Genomic DNA, 25,636 nt, shown 5'->3' with positions numbered 1-25,636 from the left:
CAATCAATCCGGGCCTGTGACGTCACTGTACCCATTCTGCAATCTGTTAATAAAGTTTTCAATCAATCAATCAATCAATCAATCAATCCGGGCCTGTGATGTCACTGTACCCATTCTGCAATCTGTTAATAAAGTTTTCAATCAATCAATCAATCAATCACTCAATCAATCAATCAATCAATCCGGGCCTGTGACGTCACTGTACCCATTCTGCAATCTGTTAATAAAGTTTTCAATCAATCAATCAATCAATCAATCCGGGCCTGTCACGGTCACTGTACCCATTCTGCAATCTGTTAATAAAGTTTTCAATCAATCAATCAATCAATCAAACAATCAATCAATCGGTCACTGTACCCATTCTACAATCTGTTAATAAAGTTTTCAATCAATCAATCAGGGCCTGTGGCGGTCACGTGTATCCATTATGCAATCTGTTAATAAAGTTTTCAATCAATCAATCAATCAATCCCGCAGTGCAACGTGACCCAAATCAGCCAATGCCCGCAGTGCAACACTCCAATTCAGCCATTGGGTGGGACGGTCACGTGATCCAAATCAGCCAATGGAAGCGTGTGGGACATAAACGTCACGAACAAACCAGGAAATAGTAATCAGTACGTGGCCTTTTCCTCTTGGATTCATAGAAGCAGGAGCATCTCTGCATTACAAAATGGTATCGTAACAGAGTGATTTATTGTTTGTCTAACTACAAGACTAATATACCACCGCACGTCGTTTAGTTGTATACCGTTGTTTGTCTTTTCTTCACTAAAACGAGTTGTTGTGCAAAACTGTCAATTGTGTGGCTACGCAGGCCTACCCAAATTAGCTAGCATCCACCACACTCATTCATTGATCCACACTCATTCATTGATCCACACCAACACGAAACCAAACTTCCTTGCCAACTGTCAACGTTGTTGTTGGGTCAATTAGCTGACGTTCAATTATGTTTGAAACGACACTTGACAAGAGTAGGATTTAGGGTCCGTGTAAAATCAATGCATTGCAAGTAGTACGCTGGACCAATTTGCCTTTATTATGGGACACTCGCTCATTACACTACTCTACACACAACAGCTAACAACCACACCGTGTATGACGCTTATGGACGGTGCTGTGAAAATATTGTCTAGTATTATTACATGTAGTGTTATGTGTAGCTAACCGCCTGTAGTAGTTTGTACTGTACGTGATATCCTGTTGTCGTTGTCAGTGTGTACTTAGCCCCTTTCGTGACTGATGCACCGAGTGAATACACAGTCCCTCTCTGGTAAACAAGAATACCCTGAAGACTCTGGCAGGAGCACTCATTCAAGTGTACTACGACTATGCTTGCACCTCATGGTACCAAAGCACCTCAAAGACGCTAAAAACAAAATTACAAACATCTCAAAACAAACTGGTCAGACTACTGCTTGACCTTACTCCTAGAACCCACCTCACCCCTGTCCACTTTGACAACCTAGGATGGCTTAGAGTAGACGACAGAGTATAGCAACTTGCAATGGGCCTGGTCTACAAGATACACTACACGACCAAGGTACCCATGTACATGTCAAAATACTTCCCAAAGGTCAGTGAATACCACGATCACAACACCAGAGGGAGCTCCACAAATCATGTTAAACCCAGATTCGGCTCAAACAAGGGACTAAACACGTTTCGCAATTATGCCACATCAATGTGGAACGCCCTACCCAAAGCTGTAAAGGAATATTAATCACTACCCACTTTAAAAAAAACACCTACGGGAGACTGCAATTCGAAACTGGACCCTGTAAATGTCCTAACACAACCCCCTCCAATGTACAGTAAATGACCCAAGTATGGTCTTGTCAATATTCCAATGTACAGTTTTGCTTGTACAGTTGTACAGTGTCCCCCTCCTACCCAACCTCCCCCCCACCCACCCAACCACCTCCAATGTAGTCCCCCCCCCCCCCAAAGAACACCTACGGGAGACTGCAATTCAAAACTGGCCCCTACAAATGTCCTAACCCAGTTGTACAGTAAATGACCAAGTATGGCTTTGTCAGTATTCCAATGTACAGTGTCCCCCCCCCCCCCCCCCACCTCCAATGTACAGTTTCTACGTCAAATGTATATACACTCTTTTTCTGGACACTTTTTGTATCTCAAACGGTACTGTATTTGCAAATCTGATATGTCATAAATGTATAGATGTAGCAGTACTGTCTAGTCTATCTGTATTGTCATGTATGTTATGATGAATTGAAAATGAGGGACCCTGATGTAAACAAGACGAAAGTCTTTCTCTGGTCTGCATCCCCTTAACAATTGTATGTATTGAGCTGTACTGTACTGTACCCATTCTGCAATCTGTTAATAAAGTTTTCAATCAATCAATCCCTTATTCCTCCATAGGAAAATCCCACAATTAACTCTGAAGAACTGGTCCTCCGCGAAACGCTCGTAGTATCGCAGAGACATTTCAAAAGCTCAGCGTTGCTAATAAACTTTTTTTTTAAATTATTATAAACTGGTCAACACAGCTTTATTTCCGGAATTGGGTACCTGATGCACATACGCTGTGATCACCAGTTGACCAGTTTATAAAAAATATTTAAAATGTTTATTAGCAACGCCGAGCTTTCAAACCATTGCGTTTCTCTGTCCGAAACCCTCATGCAACTGTGAGTACCTTTGACATTTCTCTGCGATACTTGTACTAAATAAGAACGATATTCCATTTGTTCCATCCAGTTTAATAAGGGATGATGACAATATATAAACAAGTCTCGGACGACTGCAGGTGTATTTACAAATAGCGTCTCCGGTCTGTTCCGGTCACTGCGCTACTGTGCAGGGCCGTCTATTATAGATTATATTATATATTCTCTATGTACAACGAGCGTTTCGCGGAGGACCAGTTCTTCAGAGTTAATTATGGGATTTTGCTATGAAGGAATAAGGGACTGTGTATTCACTCGTCCAACACTTTTGGCGTGCATCAGTCACGAAAGGGGCTAGTGTGTACTGTATTGTCTACAAGTATTTACACAGTACCACCAAGACAAATGCTTGTACAGTGCATTGACAAGCAAAGATATTGTTTTGTTCTGTTGCAGGAACTGGAGGCCATGACCAGATATACCAGTCCGGTGAATCCGGCTGTGTTCCCTCACCTCACGGTGGTCCTTCTGGCTATTGGGATGTTTTTCACGGCATGGTTCTTTGTGTATCCTTCTAACTGTTATAGTGTAGCACTGGAGATAGCTAGGTTCCTCTTGTGCCATATCCTACCTACACTGTGACGTGACGTCTCTCCTGACCATATCAATTACTTCACATACTGTAGCAGAATATACACTCCTAACTGAATTTATGTTTATCAATATGCTCTATTTTTACAGTAAAAACATCTTGTATAGAGTCGGTAACAGTGTTTACTCCATAACAGCAGTCAAAACGGATTCTGTCTTCAGTGCTCCCATGGTGAGAATTCAGGCAAAGATTGTATGCCTCATAGCCATTTTGAGACCAAACGTTAGAACTTTTAAAGGATGAGGCAGACGAGGCTAAATGTGTCCAGGTATGGCAAACAAGCATTGCATAAAGATGACAGCATTCCTGCATAGCGCTCTTATATAATTATGAGAGGAAAATGTAAAATAAATCTAGCTATGCACATTGCCTATATGGGTGGAATAGAATTGCAGATCTGTTGGAGATTTACATTTTGATGCGGGATTCGATCCCACTGTCTCTGTGGTGGTAGACAGACGCTTAGTCCGCTGCACTACACGGCCGCCCTATTAACAAACATTTTAAAATGGCACTTCGTATCAAAAAGGTTGCTGACCAGAAGGATAGTATCCCGTTAGATATGCAACATATGCTTACATTACAGATGGAGGTTGGCATCATGTAAGCAAGAGGTGAAATATTTCTCCCATGCCATATGTACGTGTATATAGGCATTTAAAAAAAAATTAAGTATCGTTTAATTTCCATGTCTGTTTTTGTTATGTCTGTCTTAATTAATTTGTTTTGTATGTTTATAAGAAGAAAAGACAAATTGTTAAACTGTTTGATGGCACACTGTTGAAACATTTTAATAAATGTAAGATTTGTGCAAAATCATGAATTAAAAAAAAAGGTTGCTGACCCCTGGTCTATATCATGACTTTGATCATGTCTTATAATTTGTCCATGGTTTAATTAACTTGTTCTTCTCAAGGCAAAAGTTAAAATGTTTCATATCAGGGGCGGCTAAGTGGCGCAGTGGGCAAGGCGCTCGCCACTAACGCAGGATATGCTGGGTTCGAGCCCAGCTCTCGGCGTTGCTACCAGATTGGCTGGTCGTTCATACTAACACAATTCCTACTAACACAAACAACTCCTACAGTCGGTTTGTGCGCCTGTACAGCAGAATCAGGAAGCAACGGGGGCAGCGTGAGCCTCCCACGCGTTACTCCTCGCCACAGAGATAGCGCTGTACAGGTGAAAAGATGCGACGGCTGCCTCCTCGTGTACCGGAGGGGACACGTGATGCAAGGCTTCGTCCACATTGCAGCTGACCAGTGGGAGGCATGGTCTAGCAACGTTCGAGACAGGGGAGGGGAGAATTGGCGAGGCGAAATTGGGATGGGAGAAAAATAGAAGGAGAAAAAGTGGATACAAAAAATATATATATATTCATTTCACTAACTCACTGCACATATTGAAAAGGTGATGGCGGTCTACAATAACTGAATCCAAATATACAAATGAATGGATGGATTTCCATTCCACATCAATCCAACTCCCAAGTTTCCAAGTGCTGTGATGCATTGCTGTATTTTTTTTCTTCCAGAATTGAGTGTTAAGACCGGTACAAGTTAGTCTGCCCTGTATACACATACGTTTTGCCCTTAACGCTTTCTCAGCTATGAGGTAACTTCGACAAAATACACCAGAGACATTTACAAAGAGCTGTTGATCTCCCTGGTGGCTTCACTCTTCATGGGCTTTGGTGTGCTGTTCTTGCTGCTATGGGTCGGCATCTATGTATGAGGGTAAGATGGTGTAATAGTGTCGTTTCCATCCCTGGAACTATTTTGTAATTGTGACAAATTATTAATAAATTATCTGACTTTTTGTTTCTCCAGTTTCAGACGACTATGTAAACAAATGTGACAAAACATTCCAGTGGAACAGATGACATAACACACAACAGGAAGACTGCACTGACGAGGGTGGAATCATGTAGGCTGGGGTTTCTTTTCACCAGTAAAGAGGAATTTGTAAAACTTGTTGTCTGGCGTCTTTGCTTGGTTGAGCTTAATTGTGCCAGACATTTGTTCTGATTGATTGTGATAGCTGCAGTGGTTGCAAGTAAGTTTTTACTCGAGCACTGCACTTGAAGTAAAATTCAAAGGTACTTGTACTTTACTTGAGTATTTTCATTTTAGGGAACTTTGTACTTTTACTCCACTATATTTCAAAGGAAATGTACATTTTACTCTAATACATTTACCTGAACCCATCAGTTACTAGTTACTTTGAAGAAAATATTTTGCATAGACAACATGGCAAATCTATGGAAGATAATAATATACCTGCTTCAAATGTGAAGCCTGACAACTTCAAAGGACATAATCAGAGCAGCATAACTGGACCACATAACAACCTTTAGAGGTATGAATATTGAATGTGTACTTAAGTACATTTAATATCGAATACTTCCCAACTTTTACTTAAGTAGTCTTATCTGGGTATTTCCACTTTACTAAAGTAAATTAACTGTACTTCCACCACTGGGATATCTGTCTTGAATATTTTATTAGCTTTTGCATAGAGAACATGATCGGTTGTTACATGGGTAACAGCTATTTAGAGTATTTCACCAGTGGTGCTTTAAACCTCAATCCCAGATTAATCATTTGAGTTAAGAATAGATCAGTCCCTTCTATCTACATGACCACCTTGTCTCCAGGATAATACGCTTACCTACCATAGTAATGACAGGCAACACATGGTTGTTCGTAATGTTTATTTGATTTAAAAAATAAAATACAAAAATGGCTAATTATAGAATAAAAAGCAATTAGATTAACAAACTCAGAATTGTCATTAAAACAATGGCGTGAAAAAAGCACATACTAGCCTCACATAAGGCAAAGTGAATAAAACATGTTTTATGCGATAAAATAACTTAATTTATACACCTTTGACTACAGATTAAAGTAATTTATCACAATTTTTTGTAAAGACCTTGCATTCCATAGGTACAGTAGTAATGCCTGCCTTTTCAGACATTTATCCATGTGTCATTTATACAAGGTTATATCATCCAAGACTTGCCTCTATACCCACTGCCATGTGTCATTTATACAAGGTTATATCATCCAAGACTTGCCTCTATACCCACTGCCATGTGTCATTTATACAAGGTATATCATCCAAGACTGTTGCCTCTTTACCTGTTGTCAACATGTCGTTCAAGTTTGTTTGAATTTCCTTAAAGGCCACAGATTAACCTCGACTCAAGCCTGATCAATACAATACTACTACGCAAGCCACAGTTGGCTTACTCGCCACATAAACCACTTAACTGATTTCCCAGACACTCAACAGTGTCTTGTTGTGAAGGCATCGTAGCACAATGGTGTGTCTCTCCAAGTGTCCAATTTCTGTTCAAACCTTTTTTTCTCTCCTGTAGCTTATGGTCGTGGCCAGTGTCTTTTTGTCTAAAGGGCGGTTCTTGGTCTGACGCTCATTATGTCCATGTAAGGCTGTCCCTTCTTCCTGTACGCTCACTGCCGAGCCCTGGCAAAAGCCTCCCGCAACCAGAGAGAGTCCTCATAGAGCCTCGGGTCCCCCATGTGTTCGGCTGTGCGTTTGTAGAAGTAGTAGTACAACACAGCAGCTGGATACACAAGAGCAGTCAATGGTGAGATTGTGTCAGAGTAGATTAGAGACAATCTGTGTTGGATCATTTACCCTAAATAATAAGTACCTGTTCTCTGGAAAACAAAGAGGGATTGAAGGCCATCTGTCCAAACAAATCTGTTAGACTCACTCCACCGTAGGTTCTGCAGAGAAAAAAACATTAAAACACTGATTATTAGACATTACGCCTCTTTACGAATTAACACCCGATCTCAGATATCCACTTTCTCACTGCGACAACACAGCAGTTGTTGGCTTTTGTGGTGAACAGTGGTCTTCCATCATCCATTTGGAAGTAGTACTTTTGAATTAAATGTATTGTCGCAATAAGTGCACCAGAATAAGCTCAAGTGATTTCATTATCAACATGGCAAGGCAACTAAAAATGACAAGTGAAAAAGTTCTCATTAATGGCCATTTTCATACAGATATTTCACATGAATATGGCCTCTTTCTCGTAGATATTTTACAATACACATATTCCATATATGTTTTCTGGTCTTCCTTTACACAATCTGTTTCCTCCTGTCCATGTCTTGACACATACATTGCAAAACCTTGCCGTTGCAAGCCTATAATTCGTCCCAGTTATAGCACAGCTATCACACAACTTATTGTGTGACCGGTGGGTCGTACCATGATCCAGCAGTGGAAGCAGATGCTGAGCGTCAGGTAGAGGGCAGAGAACACCAGGAGGGCCCTGAAGCGCTCCAGCAGCGGGTCGACCAGCCCTACCTGGAACACGTAGGTGTTGAACATCATCAACAGGATGATGATCACGTTGAACAGGATGGCGATGTCCTGGATGCTTTCAAAAGTGAGAAAGAGAGGAGGTGACATTTAAAGGAACACGGCAACATTATGGGAAATGTGCTTACCATCTTCTCCAGAGTCAGACAAGAAGATGGATACCAATTTCCTCTCTGTGCGTTCAGTAGATGCAGATAGATACAAATACAGACCAATAGCCTAGCTGTTGGCCAAAGACATCTCTCCCAGTTTTAAGCTAGGCTAGTGGTCCGTATCTGCTCCATTCATTTGTGCTAAGCTAGGCTAGCTTGCAGCCAGATTGCGTTTAGGAGAAACCTATCTGGATTGGTATCCATCTTCTTGTCTGACTCTGGAGAAGATGGTAAGCACATTTCCCATAATGATAAGCAGAGCTGGACAGATGTAAACAACTGCTTAACAGCGCAAGTTTTCATCACAACAGCAGTAAAACTGAAAATGCAGAAACAAATAAAGACACTTCGATCACTTTCAGAATTTACTAAATTGGATTCCCGTAGAAACTTTTTTCTCTCTTGCAAATAATGATTGTGACCTTGTGTTTGTTTATGCCAAATAAAGAGAAAACTGAAAATAAGTACAATGTGTTAACTTATCACCCTCATTCAAGGGTACTACGACTATGCTTGCACCTCATGGTACCAAAGCACCTCAAAGGCGCTTAAAACAAAATTACAAACATCACAAAACAAACTGGTCAGACTACTACTTGACCTTACCCCCAGAACCCACCTCACCCCTGCCCACTTTGACAACCTAGGATGGCTTAGAGTAGACGACAGAGTACAGCAACTTGCAATGGGCCTGGTCTACAAGATACACTATACGACTAAGGTACCCATGTACATGTCAAAATACTTCCCAAAGGTCAGTGAATACCACAACCACTACACCAGAGGAAGCTCAACAAATCATGTTAAACCCAGATTCGGCTCAAACAAGGGACTAAACACGTTTCGCAATTATGCCACATCAATGTGGAACGCCCTACCCAAAGCTGTAAAGGAATGTGAATCCCTACCCACATTCAAAACCGCTCTTAAAGAGCACCTACGGGAGGCTGCAATTCGAAACTGGCCACCATAAATGCCCAAAACCCCCACCACCTCCTAATAGACAGTCTCCTCCCCACTGCATGTATATATTCCCTCCCCGCCGTATGTATATTTCTCTCCCACCCACCCCCTCCTAATGTACAGTCCCCTCCCCATCATATGTATATACTCTGTCAGGATCTAGGGGTAACAGTACTGTATATTTGAATACCGTTTAAGTCACAAATGTATCAGTACTAAATACCTATATGTCCCTATGCCATAAATGTCATGTATGTTGTGTATGTCATAAATGTCTATATGAATTGAAAATGGGGGACCCTGATGGAAACAAGACAAACGTCTTTCTCAGGTCTGCATCCCCTTAACAATTGTGTGTATTGAGCCGTACTGTATTGTACCCATTCTGCAATCTGTTAAATAAAGTTTTCATTCATTCATTCATTCACACACACCACTGGACAATGAAGTAGACCTCTCAACTATGAACCAGCCAAGACAGAACCCCCCCACACACACACCCTTACATTACATTTACATTTACATTTACATTAGTGACTTACATGAAAAGCACTAGCTGGATGACAGACGCTCCCCTCAGGAGTTCACTGAAGGAGTTGACAAAGAGGTCGAACGCCAGCAGTGCCAGCTGGATCAACAGAACCAATGAGTAGTTGCTTGTCTGGAGCATCGTTGGAGGCTGGTCAGGTGCTCGGTGGAGATACAGGTTCCTTAAGTGTCTATTTGCTCCTCAACGTTCCACGGGTTAAATGCAGACCCCACGCACTGTGGGGCTCTGACGACACAACCCCATTCACTTTATCAGATTGAAAGAACAAGCAAGTTCGTCCACTCCTAACCCTCGACACGTCCCAAAGGCTGTAAACTAATGTCCGACAGTTTACAGGCGCAGCAAAACGGTAGGCAAGGCACCCTGGTCTATAAATGCAGGCTTCAATCTATGTTGTTTAGTCTATCTGTTCAGTACTGCTCAGCACTGTTTCAAGATGCATGACATCATACTGTGACCTCACAAATGTTCTAGAATGTTTGATTATGACATCATACTGTGACATCACAAATGTTCTAGTTTCAATGTTTGCTTATGACATCATACTGTGACATCACAAATAAGACGGTTCAATGACTATCTAAATCCAATCAATATTCCTAATGCCGTTTCAATGTAAGGTTATAAAAATAAACATATAAACATTCATATAATACAATAACCTAAATATATAGCTTTGGCTCCTCAACAGTGTCCATTAAAACAAGTCTCGAGTCAGAATACTACATCTGCTAAGAAACTTCCGTTTTGTGTGTATTCTCAGGAAAACAGTATATTGGTCGTCATCAGGTAGGTATTCTTAGTATTTCCAAACGTGTCATGTTGACATCTCTCTGGAATACCTTCGTGTACATCCTGTGGGAGAAATGAGAAAGGTCACCAGTAAACAACAGAGGTCAATTTAGGCCAACAGTCCTACTCACAGCTGCGTGTATCATGTCTTCATTCCTTGTATCTCTGCTCCCAAAAGTAGCCTTCACCATAAATATGACTCTAAATATGTTATTCTGACCATGAGGAGTTGCGACTTGAGTTACCTTACCTGTGTGTGAGGCAGCTTGATTGATTGAAAACTTTATTAACAGATTGCAGAATGGGTACAATACAGTACAGCTCAATACTAACAACTGCTAAGAGTGAATGAATGAATGAATGATATGAATTAATGAATGAATTAATTACATAAGGCTTCTCCATTTTCAATTCATCAAGACATTTATGACATACAAATATACAGTACTGTGTAAGAAAAAGATATAAAAAAATATATACATCCGAAGGGGAGGGAACTGTACATTGCTAGCTATGTTAGCTAAAATAACACCACACATGTATGTAACGGGCTAATGCTGTTACACAGGCAGGCTTGGGAAAGCTAGGAGAGGATTAGAGATTAATTTCAATTAGGCATAACTACGCCACTCACTGTTTTGATGTTTTGTTGTTGTTGATAATAATAATGGTGATGGTGATGATCAGCAGCACGCACGATACACACGTCTAGCGTTAGCTATAAAGTCGTGACTGCGATGTACTCTGCCGTAGAAATAAGATCGCAGACAGTCCGGTATGTACCCAGCTATCGTTATCCACAAACATAATCACATCGCTGGCACGGACACAAGACACACAGTGGCTCGTTAATCGGATGCACACGGCAAGTCCAAGGAACTCACCACCATACCAGCCACGTTCGCTAGCGACTCTGTCTGAGCATACATTTATATATTTCCAAAAAAAAAACACCACGAAGCCAAGCGAGGACCCTCTATCAAGAAAATGAATACACTACTTCATGTAATTTACGTTACCTGGATTGCACAGGCCAGACGAGAAATTGTTAACATGTCTGATTCTGGTCGCTATATATGTTGGCCATATCCGTGGCATTTTTCATATAACGTAAGTTTCAGCGCTAACTTGAGCATTTCCATGGTAACACTGCTTTTGCCACATTACTCTTAATAGCAGAGCACGATCTCCCTATAACACATTGCATTTGCCAGGTTTAGCAATTGCGATGTATTGTAAATCTTCAATTACATCATGTATATATATATATCTAAACTGAGCTTAAAGCATCTCGTGTGTGAAAATAAATAAGCAAAATGAAAACTTTAGAATGACTGGCTACACTGCGCTTTACGGTAGCAGTAACAACAACGTGCCTGTACTGCCACCAAGCGGCACGAGTGAGTTTTGCACAGTGTAAACCGAGTTGAGTCAAAGTGACTGATGTCCAAAGGTGCGTCAGTTAGTGAGTTAGTTAGTTAGTGGCACCTGCTGTGTTGTGTCCCACGCTGCACCGCTGGTGAGTCGTTACAACTTTGGTTCGTTGACATTCATTCTGACAACATTAGTTATTTCGAAATAACGCATTTGTTGGTTGTTCTTCACGCTAGAAGAACGACAAAATAGCCCGTCTGTTGAGTTGCATGGGGTTCTCTTCAATAATGGATATAACTCTTGACTCTTCTTGAGAGTAACCTAGCTAATAATAATGTTACACTATATCTGTTGGATCTGGTTTGCAATGGCTAGATAGATTTATCCAATGCAAACTAATTAATATGTAGTCACTAGTCACTATAACTACTAACTTATATGTTCCGTCTTTGAATCATTCACTATTCACTCTTACAAGCATAACACGTCAAGGACATATTTTCAATTGCTGTTCTATATAGCCTTGCATGAGGCGTCCAAGCTTCTAACTCTACTGGTAACAGTACTACCTACCCGTACCTAAAAAATATGCTATCTCAGAATTACGTAATGGATTTCTAATGTTTGACCCATCACGATGTATAGTATTTGTTTAAATTACACTTTCCCTGTCTGTGCGAACCACCACACTTATTGCTGTGCACGGATCTTGCAGTATCACTTATCAGGTGTTCGCTAGATGCAGTTTTATTTTGTGGCAAATCCTCATACTTGGCTGTTGTTGGCTATCAGGGAGTCTGATTTGATACAGAATCTTTAACACATACGACGAATGTTTATACAATCCCTTATCTGGAATCTTGGCCTACTTCTTGACTTATCACATGGTTTGGGGAGATCAACAGACTACCACCACCAGTGTTATTTTATTGTAAACATTTGATTTATTGAGATTAACCATCATGTGTTATTCTGTAAGGTACTGTGTGTACCTCCAGAAATGGTTATATAGGCCTATACAAATATGTATTAAAGGGGCACATTACTGAAAAAACGACACCAGTTTTTTTCAACAGTCCTGTGATGCCATCAGAGGACACTGAAACCTTGTGTTGTTAATTACAGCTCAATGAAATGATGTAGATGAGAAAATAGAGATGGGGATTGCTATTTTTTATTTTTATTCATTGAGCTGTAATTAACACAACACAAGGATTCAGTGTCCTCTGATGACATCACAGTTGGAGATATTCAAACTCATTAACTAAATGAATGTGTGCAAAACAGTTTATAGCCTTGGGATATATGTGAGATTATGTGCAAAATCTGCATTGTTTTTCGGTGAAGTGCCCCTATGTCATAAATTGATTGATTGATTGATAACTTTATTAACATATTGCAGAATGGGTACAGTACAGCTCAATACATACAATTGTTAAGGGGATGCAGACAAGAGAAAGACTTTCGTCTTGTTTACATCAGGGTCCCCCATTTTCAATTCATCAGTCAGTGTACATCCATGCAGCGTCTGCTCCATGACAAATAACAGCCTGAAGTGAAATTGTTTGCAGTTGTTATAGTTATGTGAATGCAAACAATTGCAAATGCTGTATTTGCATCTCCTCTCCCCACAGCCATCCACCCTTCCATCCCGTGGCACACGAGGGCTCCCATCACATGACACCATCCTGTTGCTTAGCATCGACATCCTGGTGCAGAGTCAAGGCCACCGCTGGCAGCCCAGGAAGACACGCAAGGTATGTCCATCGCAATCACAATCACCACGGACCAAGTGTTCCCAGAGAAATTCCCCAAATGTCAAGATGACCGGTTGTGTTGGCAGTACTGGCTGGCTAAGCCTGGTCTAGGTTATCTGATCATATTACATTTGGAAATGTCTGTCTTTGGAATCGTTTGGGCCAAAAACTGTTCTATTTTGTGTTTAAATTCTTGTTAGAAGTGCTGGGTCTCTAATATTGGATTTCCCCAACAAGTTGTAACGTTTTCAAATGGTCTAGAAGTGGACTGCACCCGTTCACAGCAGCTGGAGATAATGTGTACAGTCACAGCTCAGTTTACTCTGTCTCGCTCTCTGTGTTTGACTAAGGAGGACTTGTACACTTGGCTTCACACAGTATCACACACACAATATTAAGAGCGTAAACACAAAGTGTCTTTTGATCTCCCAATTCATCCATAACCGGAGGGGGTGATTTCTCTCACAATTGGGGGACACTGTGGACCTTTTTTTTTTTTTTTTTTGCTGAGCAGGCTCTAGGAGTTATTTCCTAGTAGGAATGACTAACTTCAGATGAATGGGTATCTTTATTTAAACATTAAATGAACACACATAACCCCCCCCCCCCTACTGAAGTCAGTGAGGCTCACCACTAAAGAACAAATTAACAGTTAATTTGACTTTAGACTTTCACCATCACTGTCCACCCTCCACCCCCCTGCAGTAATGTCAATGTGGCTGAAGGACAGTGAGGTATTGGTGGGGCAGGGTAGCGCTGAGGCGTCTCCATGCACCCCCGGACAGAGACGCGTCCCGGCCGCTAGTCCCAGGCCTGGGCGAGGAAGACGTGGCGGTCTGGCGGCCTCGCCCACCAGTGCCACCACCAGGGAGGGAACATGTGGGACCGTGCAGCCAGAAACCATGGGCAAGGCCAGGGAGCTGTTTGTACTGTGTGACAAAGAGGGGAAGGGATTCATCACAAAGAGGGACATGCAGGTGAGCGGCTGGTGGACGAAGAATAACACACACTTAGGGTAAAGGATGTCTTAACTAGGGTTTTCTAGAAGTGCCTCTACATTGGCACACTAGTAAAAGTATGAAGGATCAGAGGAAAGCCTTTTGACACTTTTAGTCTAGCTTCAATTCCATTTCATAGATACTTTCAATTAGATTAGATACAATGTATTGCCATTATACAGCACAAGTACAGTGCAACAAAAATAAGTTTGGCATCCAACCATAGTGCAAATGTAACAGTAAAGTGCAATAGTAATATAGAATGTACAGGTGATTAAACTTGGTATAAAATATATACATTAGTACTACTGGGTGTAGTGCTAATCAGATGTATGTACAGATTTGTAATATTAATATGTAAGTGAGTGATACAGGTATAAAGACAGTATGGTAGTAGACTTGGTCACACTGGCCAGCAGTGTAACTAGTAGAGTAGGCAGGGGATATGTACAGATAGTATCTACAGATATGTATGGATTATTATGCAGGTATATATAGACAGGTGGATATATATATATATACAGTAAGAATATATATATATACACGGTATATACAGCATTATTGTACATGCTATTATACAGAGTTATATGGGTTATATGCAGGTATATAAGTAGGTATATAGGAGGATTATATGCAGGTATATTCAGACGGATATGGGTATATATATATATATATACCGGTATATATATATATGCAGTAATAATATATATATATATATATATATATATATATATATGTGGTATATACAGCACTGTTGTACATGCTATCATATAGAGTATATGGGTAGACTATAGTATGAGGTGGGTAGATACGATTATTATTATTACTATGATTACAGTATGATACTTCTGCCACAGATGGCCAATTGGCCACAGATCATTGTATGTCTAAATAGAAACAAGGGTTAACAATTAGCAAACAAAAACTCTAGAAAACAAAGTCATGGAAAGTAAATTATTAAAACAAGGAAAACAACACTACAACAACACTACCTACATAAATAATGCATCTGGGCAACATCATCAGGAAGTATGATGATACTTTGCAAACAGAAAATAACTGACTAAGGTCTCATCAGGTCTTTTATCAGTTCAGGTGTGTCTCGTTAGGTTGAGGCTCCGCCCATCCAGGACTGGGCAGGATTTTCTACACTAATTATTTTCACATGAACTATTGTTTATTTATGGAACAGACAGACAAGACAAGTAGGGCTAATTCTGAAACCTTTACCCCTCCATCTTATCTTATTTCCTTTCCTTTTTGTCGTTAGAGACTACAGGTGGAGATGCCTCTGTCCCCTGAGCAGCTGGAGGCAGTGTTTGAGAGTCTCGACAGGGAGAGTAACGGATTCCTCACCCCCGCTGAGTTTAACACAGGCCTCGGTGAGTATGAGCCTGGTTGATTTATGTCACAATATCCCATAATTTACTGTAGGCCTACTTTATTGACGACGCACCTCACAGTCTTCTAGGGCAAATGATTGGTTCGTGTTCCGTTTATTGCCACATAGCTACGCTGGTGGTGGGATTGATTTGAGCACACGGATGAAGATGACTGACATTTACAACGCCTGAAAGACGTTAGTGCAACAGTGAACATAAACGGAGTGATAGATAGGAAAGTAGATAAGAAAGTGCAACTGTGCTGTGGACATTATAGACATGTCCCTCCTCTCCCACTGGACCACCACAGGACTAGGGATGTCACCATATGAGTTTCTGACGGTATGATAACCTTCAACTAAAACTTGAGGGTTATCACGGTATAACGCATGTGTGATTTAGACCTAATTCGTTGAAACGAAATGATCCATTATGATATATATATAATTCAATTAACTTATGATCTGCACAGGTATAAGTAGAGTTGTTCCGATACCGATACCAGTATCGGAAATGCCGCCGATACTGCCTAAAATGCTGGTATCGGTATCGGCGAGTACCCTCTAATGTTGCGCTCCGATACCATATGACGTAATTTATCAACAACACTGCGGACGTTGGGCTCTGTAGATATACCCTACTCGCTGAGTGAGCATTATAAAACAAACGTGTGCTTAATCTACCGTGAATTAAAGTGCCAATTGCCATTTGTCATTTTAACAGCAGAGCAGATACTTTCTTAAAATGCCATCGTCCCGACAGAGCGCTGTTGACAGGGAGCTCTGATGAGTTCGCTTGGTGGCTGGTGTTATTAGCATTGAACAGCTAACCGAAAGCTAGCTTTGACGTTACCTTGGCTAAAGTTGGGGCTATTCATAATCCAGCAATAATGGCTGCAGACCTGCAAGCAAAGTACAGCAAGTTGGCAAAGGAGTATTCCAAGTTAAATCACAATGTCACCAGTAACGTTACAGTCTTCTATGGTCTTCCCATATACCGGTAGCTCATGCTAGCTAGCCTAGCTCACGGTAACGTCGTCATTGCACGTCGCGTACACAATTAATGACATGTTGCGGACAGCCATATCGGCGACAATGTTTAGCTTTTAGTGCCAAATGATAAGAGTCTGAGGCGGAGTCTCAAAAGAGAATGTTGAATATTTATTGTGCAAAAATCACAACAGTTCCTCTGCTACTTCAACGGAGCCTTGTAGACTGAGTAGGGTATATCTGCAGAGCCACTGGGTAGCGAGTGCAAAGCGAGTGGATCATTGGAGTAGGGTATATCTGCAGTGCTGCAGCCCCATACTCATTGATTAATGATACTAATACAAATCTATACAATCACCTGTTGAATAAATACCATTACTTTCTAGTTATTACTAAAAAACTGTATATATAAAACAGTATCTGTAAAAAAAATATATATATATATATATATAATTTATATACTTTTTTTTACTTTTTTTTTAATGTATGCACTGGTATCTGATAAGTATCGGTATCGGCCGATACCCAAAGCTTAGGTATCGGAATCGGATCGGAAAGGAAAAAATGGTATCGGAACATCTCTAGGTATAAGTACACATATTCTATAATGAAATATTAAGACACGTTTATATAGTTTAAAGCATAAACAATCGGTACTCAAACCTTTAACTGGTAGTATGAGTAAATGTGTAATTTATGGCACAAATCGAACGGGGTCAAAAGGTTATTTGTCTCTCGCCGTTGACTACTGTACGTATTCTTTCTGTGGAACAGTTTAAATTCTTGCATATCTTCCCGGACATTTTACATCTACATTGTACATTTTTACTGTACATTTTACTGTATATTACTGTATATATTTGGCTGTATATCTTAGAATGTATATACATATTTTAGAATGTATATATTTGACTATTTTTATTTTTATTCTTATTTAAAAAAATTTTACTACAAAAAGTCAACAAGAGTAAATGTTTATTGTGAGCAATCTGTGGTGCTGAATTTCCTTCAGGATAAATAAAGTTCTTCTATTCTATTGGTGATTAGCGGAAGGGGAGGGGCTTCACCTCTCTATGTTCCAGGTTCACAGGACAACTAGTCAACAGCTGCTAATTTACAAAGACCTGCTGTCCATTTCCTGTGTGTGTTTCTCACTGCCTGTGTCCCAGGTGAGTTGATGGGGGTTGAGGAGGCCCCAGAGCAGAGTCTGGAGGAGGCAGAGAGGTATGAGGGCCAGGTTGACTGGACCCAGGACCCCAGAGGAGTCAGATTTGTACAGACACTGATGGAGCTAGGTGCTGACAAACTCTTCAAAGAGTAAGACTACAGCTTGTGATACAATAGAGTACCATATCTAGCTATACCTATATCCAGCTGCACTATATCTATTATGTCCAATGAGGTATGAATATAACTAGATGTAAATTACATTGAGGATGCTTGTTGTACTAAACATCATCACTCTCCAGTCTCCACATTCTACTGCTACATAGTGTTATTGTGCTGTTATGAAAATGTTCTACTGCTACTTAGTGTTATTGTGCTGTTATGAACATTTCTTACTGCTACTTAGTGTTATTGTGCTGTTATGAACATGTCTTACTGCTACTTAGTGTTATTGTGCTGTTATGAACATGTCTTACTGCTATGTAGTGTTATTGTGCTGTTATGAACATGTCTTACTGCTATGTAGTGTTATTGTGCTGTTGTGAAAATATCTTACTGCTACTTAGTGTTATTGTGCTGTTGTGAAAATATCTTACTGCTACTTAGTGTTATTGTGCTGTTATGAAAATGTTCTACTGCTACTTAGTGTTATTGTGCTGTTATGAACATTTCTTACTGCTATGTAGTGTTATTGTGCTGTTATGAAAATGTTCGACTGCTACTTAGTTATTGTGCTGTTATGAAAATGTTCTACTGCTACTTAGTGTTATTGTGCTGTTATGAAAATGTTCTACTGCTACTTAGTGTTATTGTGCTGTTATGAAAATGTTCTACTGCTACTTAGTGTTATTGTGCTGTTATGCACAGTTGCCCTCAGTCACTCTGTCCGTTGTATTGTGTCGTGTTGTCGTACTGTGTTGTGTGTCAGTCATTGGGAGCTGTGTTCTCTGTGGTGTGAGCTCCAGAGGGACAGACCAGAGCTAATGATGGTCCTGGAGGATGTCCTGGCTCACTCCGTGTCCCAACTCCAGGACTCTCTAAAGGAGAGAGACAGCCTGGAACAGGCTCTACGCAGGTCTTTACCATCTCGTCTTGTGCATATCATGTCCAATATCAAAACCATGCAACATCTGCAAAGGGGTTTAAAATGGTTAACTGTTAGTATCTTCTTCTGCTTTGTGTTCCTGTCAGACGAGAGACTGAACACGATCAGGTGGTTCAATCCTTGTACGAGGAGATGGAGAGTCAGGTCCGAGAGGAGAGAGAGAAACGTCTGGCTCAGGTACAGATAACATGTAGAACTGCAGACGCTGTGCTGCCTCACAGCTGTTCTTCTAGACATGACATCTCCACTCATTCCTGTCAACTCAAGGACAGCATTCGACAGTGGGACAGACGGCTACAACTTCAGGAGGAACTTAAGAAGCGGGAGCAAGAGCTGGACAGTACATTAGACGGTACACTGGCCAAGCAGCGAGAGGTAGGCATCCCAATACAGTACTGACACGGGAAGTACTACATGCTGACCTTATGGAAGTGAGAATTACCTGCCTTGATGTGGACTTGATATTTGGGCAGGGCAATTTAACCGAGTTTCAATTTCAATTCCCGTCATGAAAACAAGATAATTGTCAATCAATTATCTTGTTTTCGTGACCGGAATTGAAATTGAAACTCTTGTGCCGCGTGCCTTGTTACTCTCATTTAGTCACTTGTCGTAAATGCAGCGCACCCTTCCTTCATAGCGGTACACTCTGCTCTTTCCCCTCGAGCCCAAACAGTAGTTGTAGGGCCAATTTGCCTATATCTACGCCAGGATACGTCTTGAACGTGCTCACAACACTTGGACTTGGGCTGTCTTGTTACTCACTGTTTGATGTTGTTGATTGTTGAGTCTTGATGGATTCGAACCGGTTGATTTTATGGAAGGAGTTGTGTAAAAGTTTCAAATAATAATGGGGGCAAACAACGAAACAAGAACAGGCTCCAGACTTGAACTAAAAGGTTTCAAAACAAACAGGCGCAGCAAAGGGGTTCAAATAAACTCAAAATGATTCTAAACAAAGTCTTTCATTCAATCTTTCGTTCAATCTGCGCTGTGTGTGGAGCCAGCGGTTGAAAATCTGTATCTCTTTTGACGTGCTTCCAAACACAGCTGTCGCCTAATTAATAGAGGACCATGGTGACCAGTGGGGGCGCCATTTAGTCGCCATTTAGTCAAAACTACGCGTAGCTTGTTAGCCAGCGCGAATGCCCGATGTAGAAGGCATCTCCTCCTTGTATACCCTTGTCCTCACAAGTATTCTGCCAGGGTACTTATGGACACGACAATAGTATTTATAAGGTGTTTGATCATTGTGTCGTTGTACATTGTGTATACACCGTTGCGTTAGAAGCTAACGATAGCTGCGAGCTAACTAGGCTACAAGCTCAAACACCCTACAACCCACCACTATTGTCGCGTCCACAAGCTCCCCCGGCAGAACACCCGCAAGGACAAAGGCACACAAAGAGGAGAGAACCACCCCAAATCGGGCACTCATGCCGGCCAACAAGCGACCTGCGTCTATGCCTTCTACATCGGGCATTCGCGCTGGCTAACAAGCTACGCCTCGGGATGTTGTTAGCACAACAATAGCTACCAGGCTAAGCTGCGTTAGCTTCTAACGGTGTATACACAATATGTACAACGACACAATGATTTACATTATTACATATGGTAACGTGGTTGTGGCTTTTACAAATAGTGGTTAGCTTTAGAGATGGATGGCTATGATCACGGAGCAATAGTGCTGTTAGGTGAAACAGATAGAGCTTCATTCATCACTCGGCTAGGCGTAGCAAGGCTCACTAGCTGTGTGTGACTCTCAGGCGTAAGCGGGGTAAGGCGGGCGTGCCAGCGTAGGGTCACGTGGGCTTAGTGGCCAATCAGGCCAACCCCGGAAAAAAAATCCGTTGCGGAAGTGGTACACGCGTCCGGGCGGAGAATTTAGACCAAGCCAAGTGAATCGCTTCATCCGACCACTTCGAAACGCGTTCAGCACACTTGAGGCATATCTTGTGCCACTTCATGTCAGGGACCAATACAGGATCAATACTGGAAATCGCGATCAGACAATTGGAATATTCTTTATGGGATACCTCCTAGTAAAGGTAAGGACTATAACATCAATCCTACTGTGATCCAACAATGATTTCATGTAACATACTCCAAAACGTATGCCGTTGCTGACGATCAAAGCATCAAAAAACTACCCCCCCCCCCCTTTCAGGCATTCATGATGAAACACAATGCCCATTATATACCTTTGAATTGGAAATAGTAGCGTGTCCAGGCGAACAACATGAACGCTTTTAGTAAAATTCACATATTGCTCCATAACAGTTACCAGGAATTAGGCAGGATCACTCTGAAACGATACAATATTCACCACGGTATAGCACGCGAACGTATACATTTTTTAATTCTTTTTCACATGTTGAAAGAGGGATAGTTGATGTCAAATGAGCCATAGTATTGTCTCCATAGCTATAATATAGACTATAGATATAGCCCTGCAAACACAGCGACGCACAGTGAAAATCCCTATCCATTACAGCGGTGGCACACTGAGTACAAAGATGGCTAGACCGGCTGGCGCCCAAAGTGTTAATTGTATTTGTTTGTTTGGTGTGTGTTTTATTATTAAACATTTTCTTTTTTCTTTTATTTCAAGAGGTCCTTTTGTCCTCCAGCCAGGCCGTGATTGTAAATAAGAATTTGTTCTTAATTGATCTGCCTAGATAAATAAAGGTTAAATACAATTAAAATAAACAACACATCGGTGAACATTCCCAGCAGGTAATTCTAGTCTAGTAAATAGGGCTGTTACCGAATGGTCCGTTAGTTCTAACCCTAACTAACCATACTGTCATGCACTTGTCCTAATAAACTAACCTACACTGTAGCACTCAACACTTTGATGAACATTGTTACTCAGCTGATAGAGTTGTGCTCTTCCTGATGGCTTGTCGTACAGAACTTGTAAGTCGCTTTGGATAAAAGCGTCAGCTAAATGACTAAATGTAAATGTAATGTAGTTCAATGAACGACACATCCTCTCTTTTTACGCTAAAGCTGGAGGCCAGGGTCCAGCAGCTGAACGGTGAGCAGGCTGACATCAAGGACCAGAACCAGCAGTTGCAGAAGCTCAACCTGAATTTCCAGGAGCAGCTGGAGACCAGTAGAGAGCAGCTCCAGTACGCCCTGACCCAGCTCAACTCCATCCAGTCCAGCTCCGCTCAGGACCACGTCGCCACGCAGAGGTACAAGGATGAGACGGGAACCATGATGGGGTGGACTGGTGTTGAAAACTAGCACTCGTGCTATAAACACGCAAACAACACATCTGGTCTGTCCACTGTAGGGCTGACCCCTATTAGTCGACTAATCGATCGAAAGGAGCCGTAGTCTACTGCCAACCTCTTAGTCGAATACAAATTATATATATATATTTTTTTAATTTCAAATTTTTTTATCATTCTTTCCAAAAGAAAAGAGGCCTAGAAGCGTGGCTAACGCTAATGGCACGCATACCAGAGGCTAACTGCCTAAGAAAACAGGCCCATCTAATGAACACACTAGACTCGACAAATATCAAGATGTATCCATCAGTGGACCAATTGCATGCTTTTGCAGAGGACAAGAAGCCTTCAGACATTAAGCACCCCCCACAGCTCAAATGGAATGATAAAAAAAAAAAATTATACTTTTTCTTTTCCAAAAAAAAGAAAGAATTTAATAGTCGACTATCGGCTAATTTCGGCCAATCATAGTCGACTATCCAAATCCTTAGTCGGGGACAGCCCTAGTCCACTGTGACTGGTCCAATGTAGCTCTGTGGTGTCCATTTTAAATACAAGTTTTCATTCATTCATTCATTAGCTGGTCTCCACTGCATTCAACTTATAATTTAAACTTTAACTTCAGTGTCCTCCATGTTTACGTCCATCATCATTATTGTTCATTTGCGCATGTGGGTCAGTTCAGGAGCGTGGCCAGTTCACACTGGAATCTGATAGTGGCCACATGTATTAAATATATATATATATATATATATATATATATATATATATATATATATATATATATATATATATATAATAATAATGTGAACAGCCATCAGTGAACATAGCCTTTGAGTTTGTTCTACACTTGGCTCTGGGTAAGAGAATGTGCTGAATGCCTAAAGTGATATGGAAAAAGAAATGAGATTCTATTTATCACAATGTTTATAGAATGCATACGGGTTAGATGCTGTACTCATCACCTGCGGAATCACGGGAACCTAATGAGTCTGGTCTCTTGCTCACTTTAGAAACGTGCAGAAGGTGTCTAGAAACATGCAGAAAGAGAAGGACAGCCTCCTGAGACAGCTGGAGTTATTGAGGTAAGTCTGGACACTGCACTGTACAGACAGGTCAGTACATCGTCTGATAAATCTGAAGGTTCTCTGTTCCATTCCGGCTCCTCCCCAGCAGTGTACCAAAGTGTCATTGAGCAAGACACTGAACCCCTAACTGCTCTCGACGCGCAGGTTGGCACTTTGCATGGTTGCCTCCGCCGTCGGTGTGGGTGATTGTGAGGTATAATTTCTAAAGCACTTTGAGTGGTCAGAGGACTAGAAAAGCTCTATAAATGTAGTCCATTTACCATGAAACACAAAGGGGTATCATCTATAATATATTTTCATCTATAATATAATTCACTTTTATTTACCAGGGTAGGTTCTCTGAGCACAAATGCTCTTTTTCAGCAATGCCCTGCTTCACACTTGCACAGTTCCATTCACACCTAGGAGCTGCCCAGTACAACCACAGTCTGACACTGTTGACCACTAGGAGCCACCCAGTACAACCACAGTCTGACACTGTTGATCACTAGGAGACGCCCAGTACAACTACAGTCTGACACTGTTGACTATTAGGAGCTGCCCAGTACAACCACAGTCTGACACTGTTGACCACTAGGAGCTGCCCAGTACAACCACAGTCTGACACTGTTGACCACTAGAAGCCACCCAGTACAACCACAGTCTGACACTGTTGACCACTAGGAGCCACCCAGTACAACCACAGTCTGACACTGTTGACCACTAGGAGTTGCCCAGTACAACCACAGTCTGACACTGTTGACTACTAGGAGCTGCCCAGTTCAACCACAGTCTGACACGGTTGACCACTAGGAGACGCCCAGTACAACTACAGTCTGACACTGTTGACTATTAGGAGCTGCCCAGTACAACCACAGTCTGACACTGTTGACCACTAGAAGCCACCCAGTACAACCACAGTCTGACACTGTTGACCACTAGGAGCCACCCAGTACAACCACAGTCTGACACTGTTGACCACTAGGAGTTGCCCAGTACAACCACAGTCTGACACTGTTGACTACTAGGAGCTGCCCAGTTCAACCACAGTCTGACACGGTTGACCACTACGAGCTGCCCAGTACAACCACAGTCTGACACTGTTGGCCACTGAGCAACTTGGGGCTTAAGTGCCTTGCTCAAGGGCACTTCAGTGGTTGGTATTGAAGGACGGGAGACAATTATTAATTCCGGGGGATGGAACCGGCAATGCTCCAGTCATAAACCCGCTGCTATAACCTTTCGTCCACTGCTGCCCTACAGGGAAGGCGGTTCTCAAGGAAGTCTCTCTTTTTCTCCCCTCAGGGATATGAACACAAGGCTGCGAGATGAGAAAGACGCCCACCAGCCTCAGACGAGGGTTAGTCACATCAGACACACTGTCCTCTGTCCTCTCCAGCTTCCTCTTTACCCCAACGGAGAGCCTAGCCCCCCCTGCTGGACACAGCCAGTTTACCCATACTACTGATGAGTCCTCCGATGACCTCTTCCATCATCAGGTCAAGCCTTGGCTTTGCATAGGCAGCTCTGTTTTGTTGCCGATAGTTGTTGTTGTTGTTGTTGTTGTTGTTGTTGTTGTTGTTGTTATTATTGTTTTGGATTGTAATTATGTTCTTGCCACTGTTCTGCCTCCTTTTGTAAGTGATTGCTTTGACATTATTTTGTGAAGCCGTGTTAACTCGGATGTGGTCCGTGAACTGAAATATTCTGCTGATGGGTCATTTGTTCTAAATCCTTGTCAACTTTTAACACATTAATTGCCAAGAACGAGCTAACTCGTGATTGCCTGCCAATCGAATATCGCCAACAACGAGTAAACTCGTTATTGTGATTGTTATTTCTTTTATTCGCTATTTCCATTCATAATTCATCCACCAAGGCTCTGGGAAACTCTGACACTCTGTCTGCGATTGCAACGGCCCGATACCGCCGCCTGGTGGATTTCGGCCGATGTTGCACTTACTTTTCTACAGGAAGTATGACTCTGTGCATCGGTGAATGTCGTCCCGGCGCAGTTTTCTTGTAACGTGAATCCAGATGAACAGTCGAGCGCATTGAATCGCCTTCGAGACGCAAGAATCATTATGCTGTTGGAGTTTATGGTGTCGGCCAAATGGATATACGATCTAGCAGATGGCAATCAAATAATTGGAATATTTTTCCTCCAGTATCATCAGCCAGAGGTAAGGGGAATCTAACGTTAATCCCAGCTCGATCTTCCATTTCTTTCATTGCAATCCATCTGATCAACGTATGATGTTGTACTAAAGAAAGCCGTTATTGACAATCAATTAATCAGAAACGACCCCCCCCCCCCCCATTTCCTTCATGCATGATGGAGCATAATATATACTGATCATAATATGCATTTGAAATTTTAATTGTAGCGTGTATAGGGACTAAATGCCAATCGATTAAGTATAATATGCATCGGGGCCTATAACTCACGTT

The 25,636-nt window shown here is 41.6% G+C and overlaps 3 protein-coding genes across 4 annotated transcripts; 2 read left to right on the top strand and 1 right to left on the bottom strand.

The window, feature by feature from the left end:
* Positions 1-594: 594 nt before the first annotated feature.
* On the top strand, positions 595-5,258 carry tmem258 (transmembrane protein 258). Its single transcript, XM_084334846.1, has 4 exons — positions 595-676; positions 3,096-3,205; positions 4,896-5,024; positions 5,118-5,258. The coding sequence occupies exons 1-3, from the start codon at positions 674-676 to the stop codon at positions 5,020-5,022; spliced, it is 240 nt and encodes a 79-aa protein (XP_084190972.1). The 5' UTR covers positions 595-673; the 3' UTR covers positions 5,023-5,024; positions 5,118-5,258.
* A 726-nt stretch (positions 5,259-5,984) lies between these two features.
* tmem138 (transmembrane protein 138) lies at positions 5,985-11,235 on the bottom strand. 2 transcript variants are annotated; one of them, XM_084334781.1, is made up of 5 exons: positions 11,127-11,235; positions 9,308-10,170; positions 7,537-7,708; positions 6,968-7,043; positions 5,985-6,877 (listed from the first exon to the last, which is right to left on the bottom strand). In XM_084334781.1, the coding sequence occupies exons 2-5, from the start codon at positions 9,433-9,435 to the stop codon at positions 6,765-6,767; spliced, it is 489 nt and encodes a 162-aa protein (XP_084190907.1). In that variant the 5' UTR covers positions 9,436-10,170; positions 11,127-11,235; the 3' UTR covers positions 5,985-6,764. The 2 variants fall into 2 exon arrangements, with proteins under 2 accessions (XP_084190907.1, XP_084190908.1); XM_084334782.1 differs by lacking the exon at positions 11,127-11,235 and adding an exon at positions 10,742-10,853.
* A 1,896-nt stretch (positions 11,236-13,131) lies between these two features.
* cracr2b (calcium release activated channel regulator 2B) lies at positions 13,132-24,668 on the top strand. Its single transcript, XM_084335204.1, has 10 exons — positions 13,132-13,238; positions 13,944-14,215; positions 15,507-15,618; positions 17,777-17,924; positions 18,703-18,849; positions 18,966-19,056; positions 19,147-19,254; positions 21,892-22,079; positions 23,132-23,203; positions 24,491-24,668. The coding sequence occupies exons 2-10, from the start codon at positions 13,946-13,948 to the stop codon at positions 24,651-24,653; spliced, it is 1,299 nt and encodes a 432-aa protein (XP_084191330.1). The 5' UTR covers positions 13,132-13,238; positions 13,944-13,945; the 3' UTR covers positions 24,654-24,668.
* Positions 24,669-25,636: the final 968 nt, after the last annotated feature.

This window comes from Notolepis coatsorum, assembly GCF_963971535.1.
Source record: "Notolepis coatsorum genome assembly, chromosome: 18".
Classification (NCBI taxonomy): domain Eukaryota; kingdom Metazoa; phylum Chordata; class Actinopteri; order Aulopiformes; family Paralepididae; genus Notolepis; species Notolepis coatsorum.
This window is presented reverse-complemented; position numbering and strand designations above follow the sequence as displayed.

Coding starts and splice junctions, on each gene's coding strand:
- tmem258 (XM_084334846.1), top strand. Junction 3,206..4,895: donor TTCACGGCATGGTTCTTTGT/GTATCCTTCTAA, acceptor ACGCTTTCTCAG/CTATGAGGTAACTTCGACAA.
- tmem138 (XM_084334781.1), bottom strand. CDS start 9,435: ATGCTCCAGACAAGCAACTACTCATTGGTTCTGTTGATCCAGCTGGCA. Junction 7,709..9,307: donor ATCCAGCTAGTGCTTTTCAT/GTAAGTCACTAA, acceptor CACTTTTGAAAG/CATCCAGGACATCGCCATCC. Junction 6,878..6,967: donor CTTTGTTTTCCAGAGAACAG/GTACTTATTATT, acceptor TTGTGTATCCAG/CTGCTGTGTTGTACTACTAC.
- cracr2b (XM_084335204.1), top strand. CDS start 13,946: ATGTCAATGTGGCTGAAGGACAGTGAGGTATTGGTGGGGCAGGGTAGC. Junction 15,619..17,776: donor TGAGTTTAACACAGGCCTCG/GTGAGTATGAGC, acceptor CCTGTGTCCCAG/GTGAGTTGATGGGGGTTGAG. Junction 19,255..21,891: donor CACTGGCCAAGCAGCGAGAG/GTAGGCATCCCA, acceptor TTTACGCTAAAG/CTGGAGGCCAGGGTCCAGCA.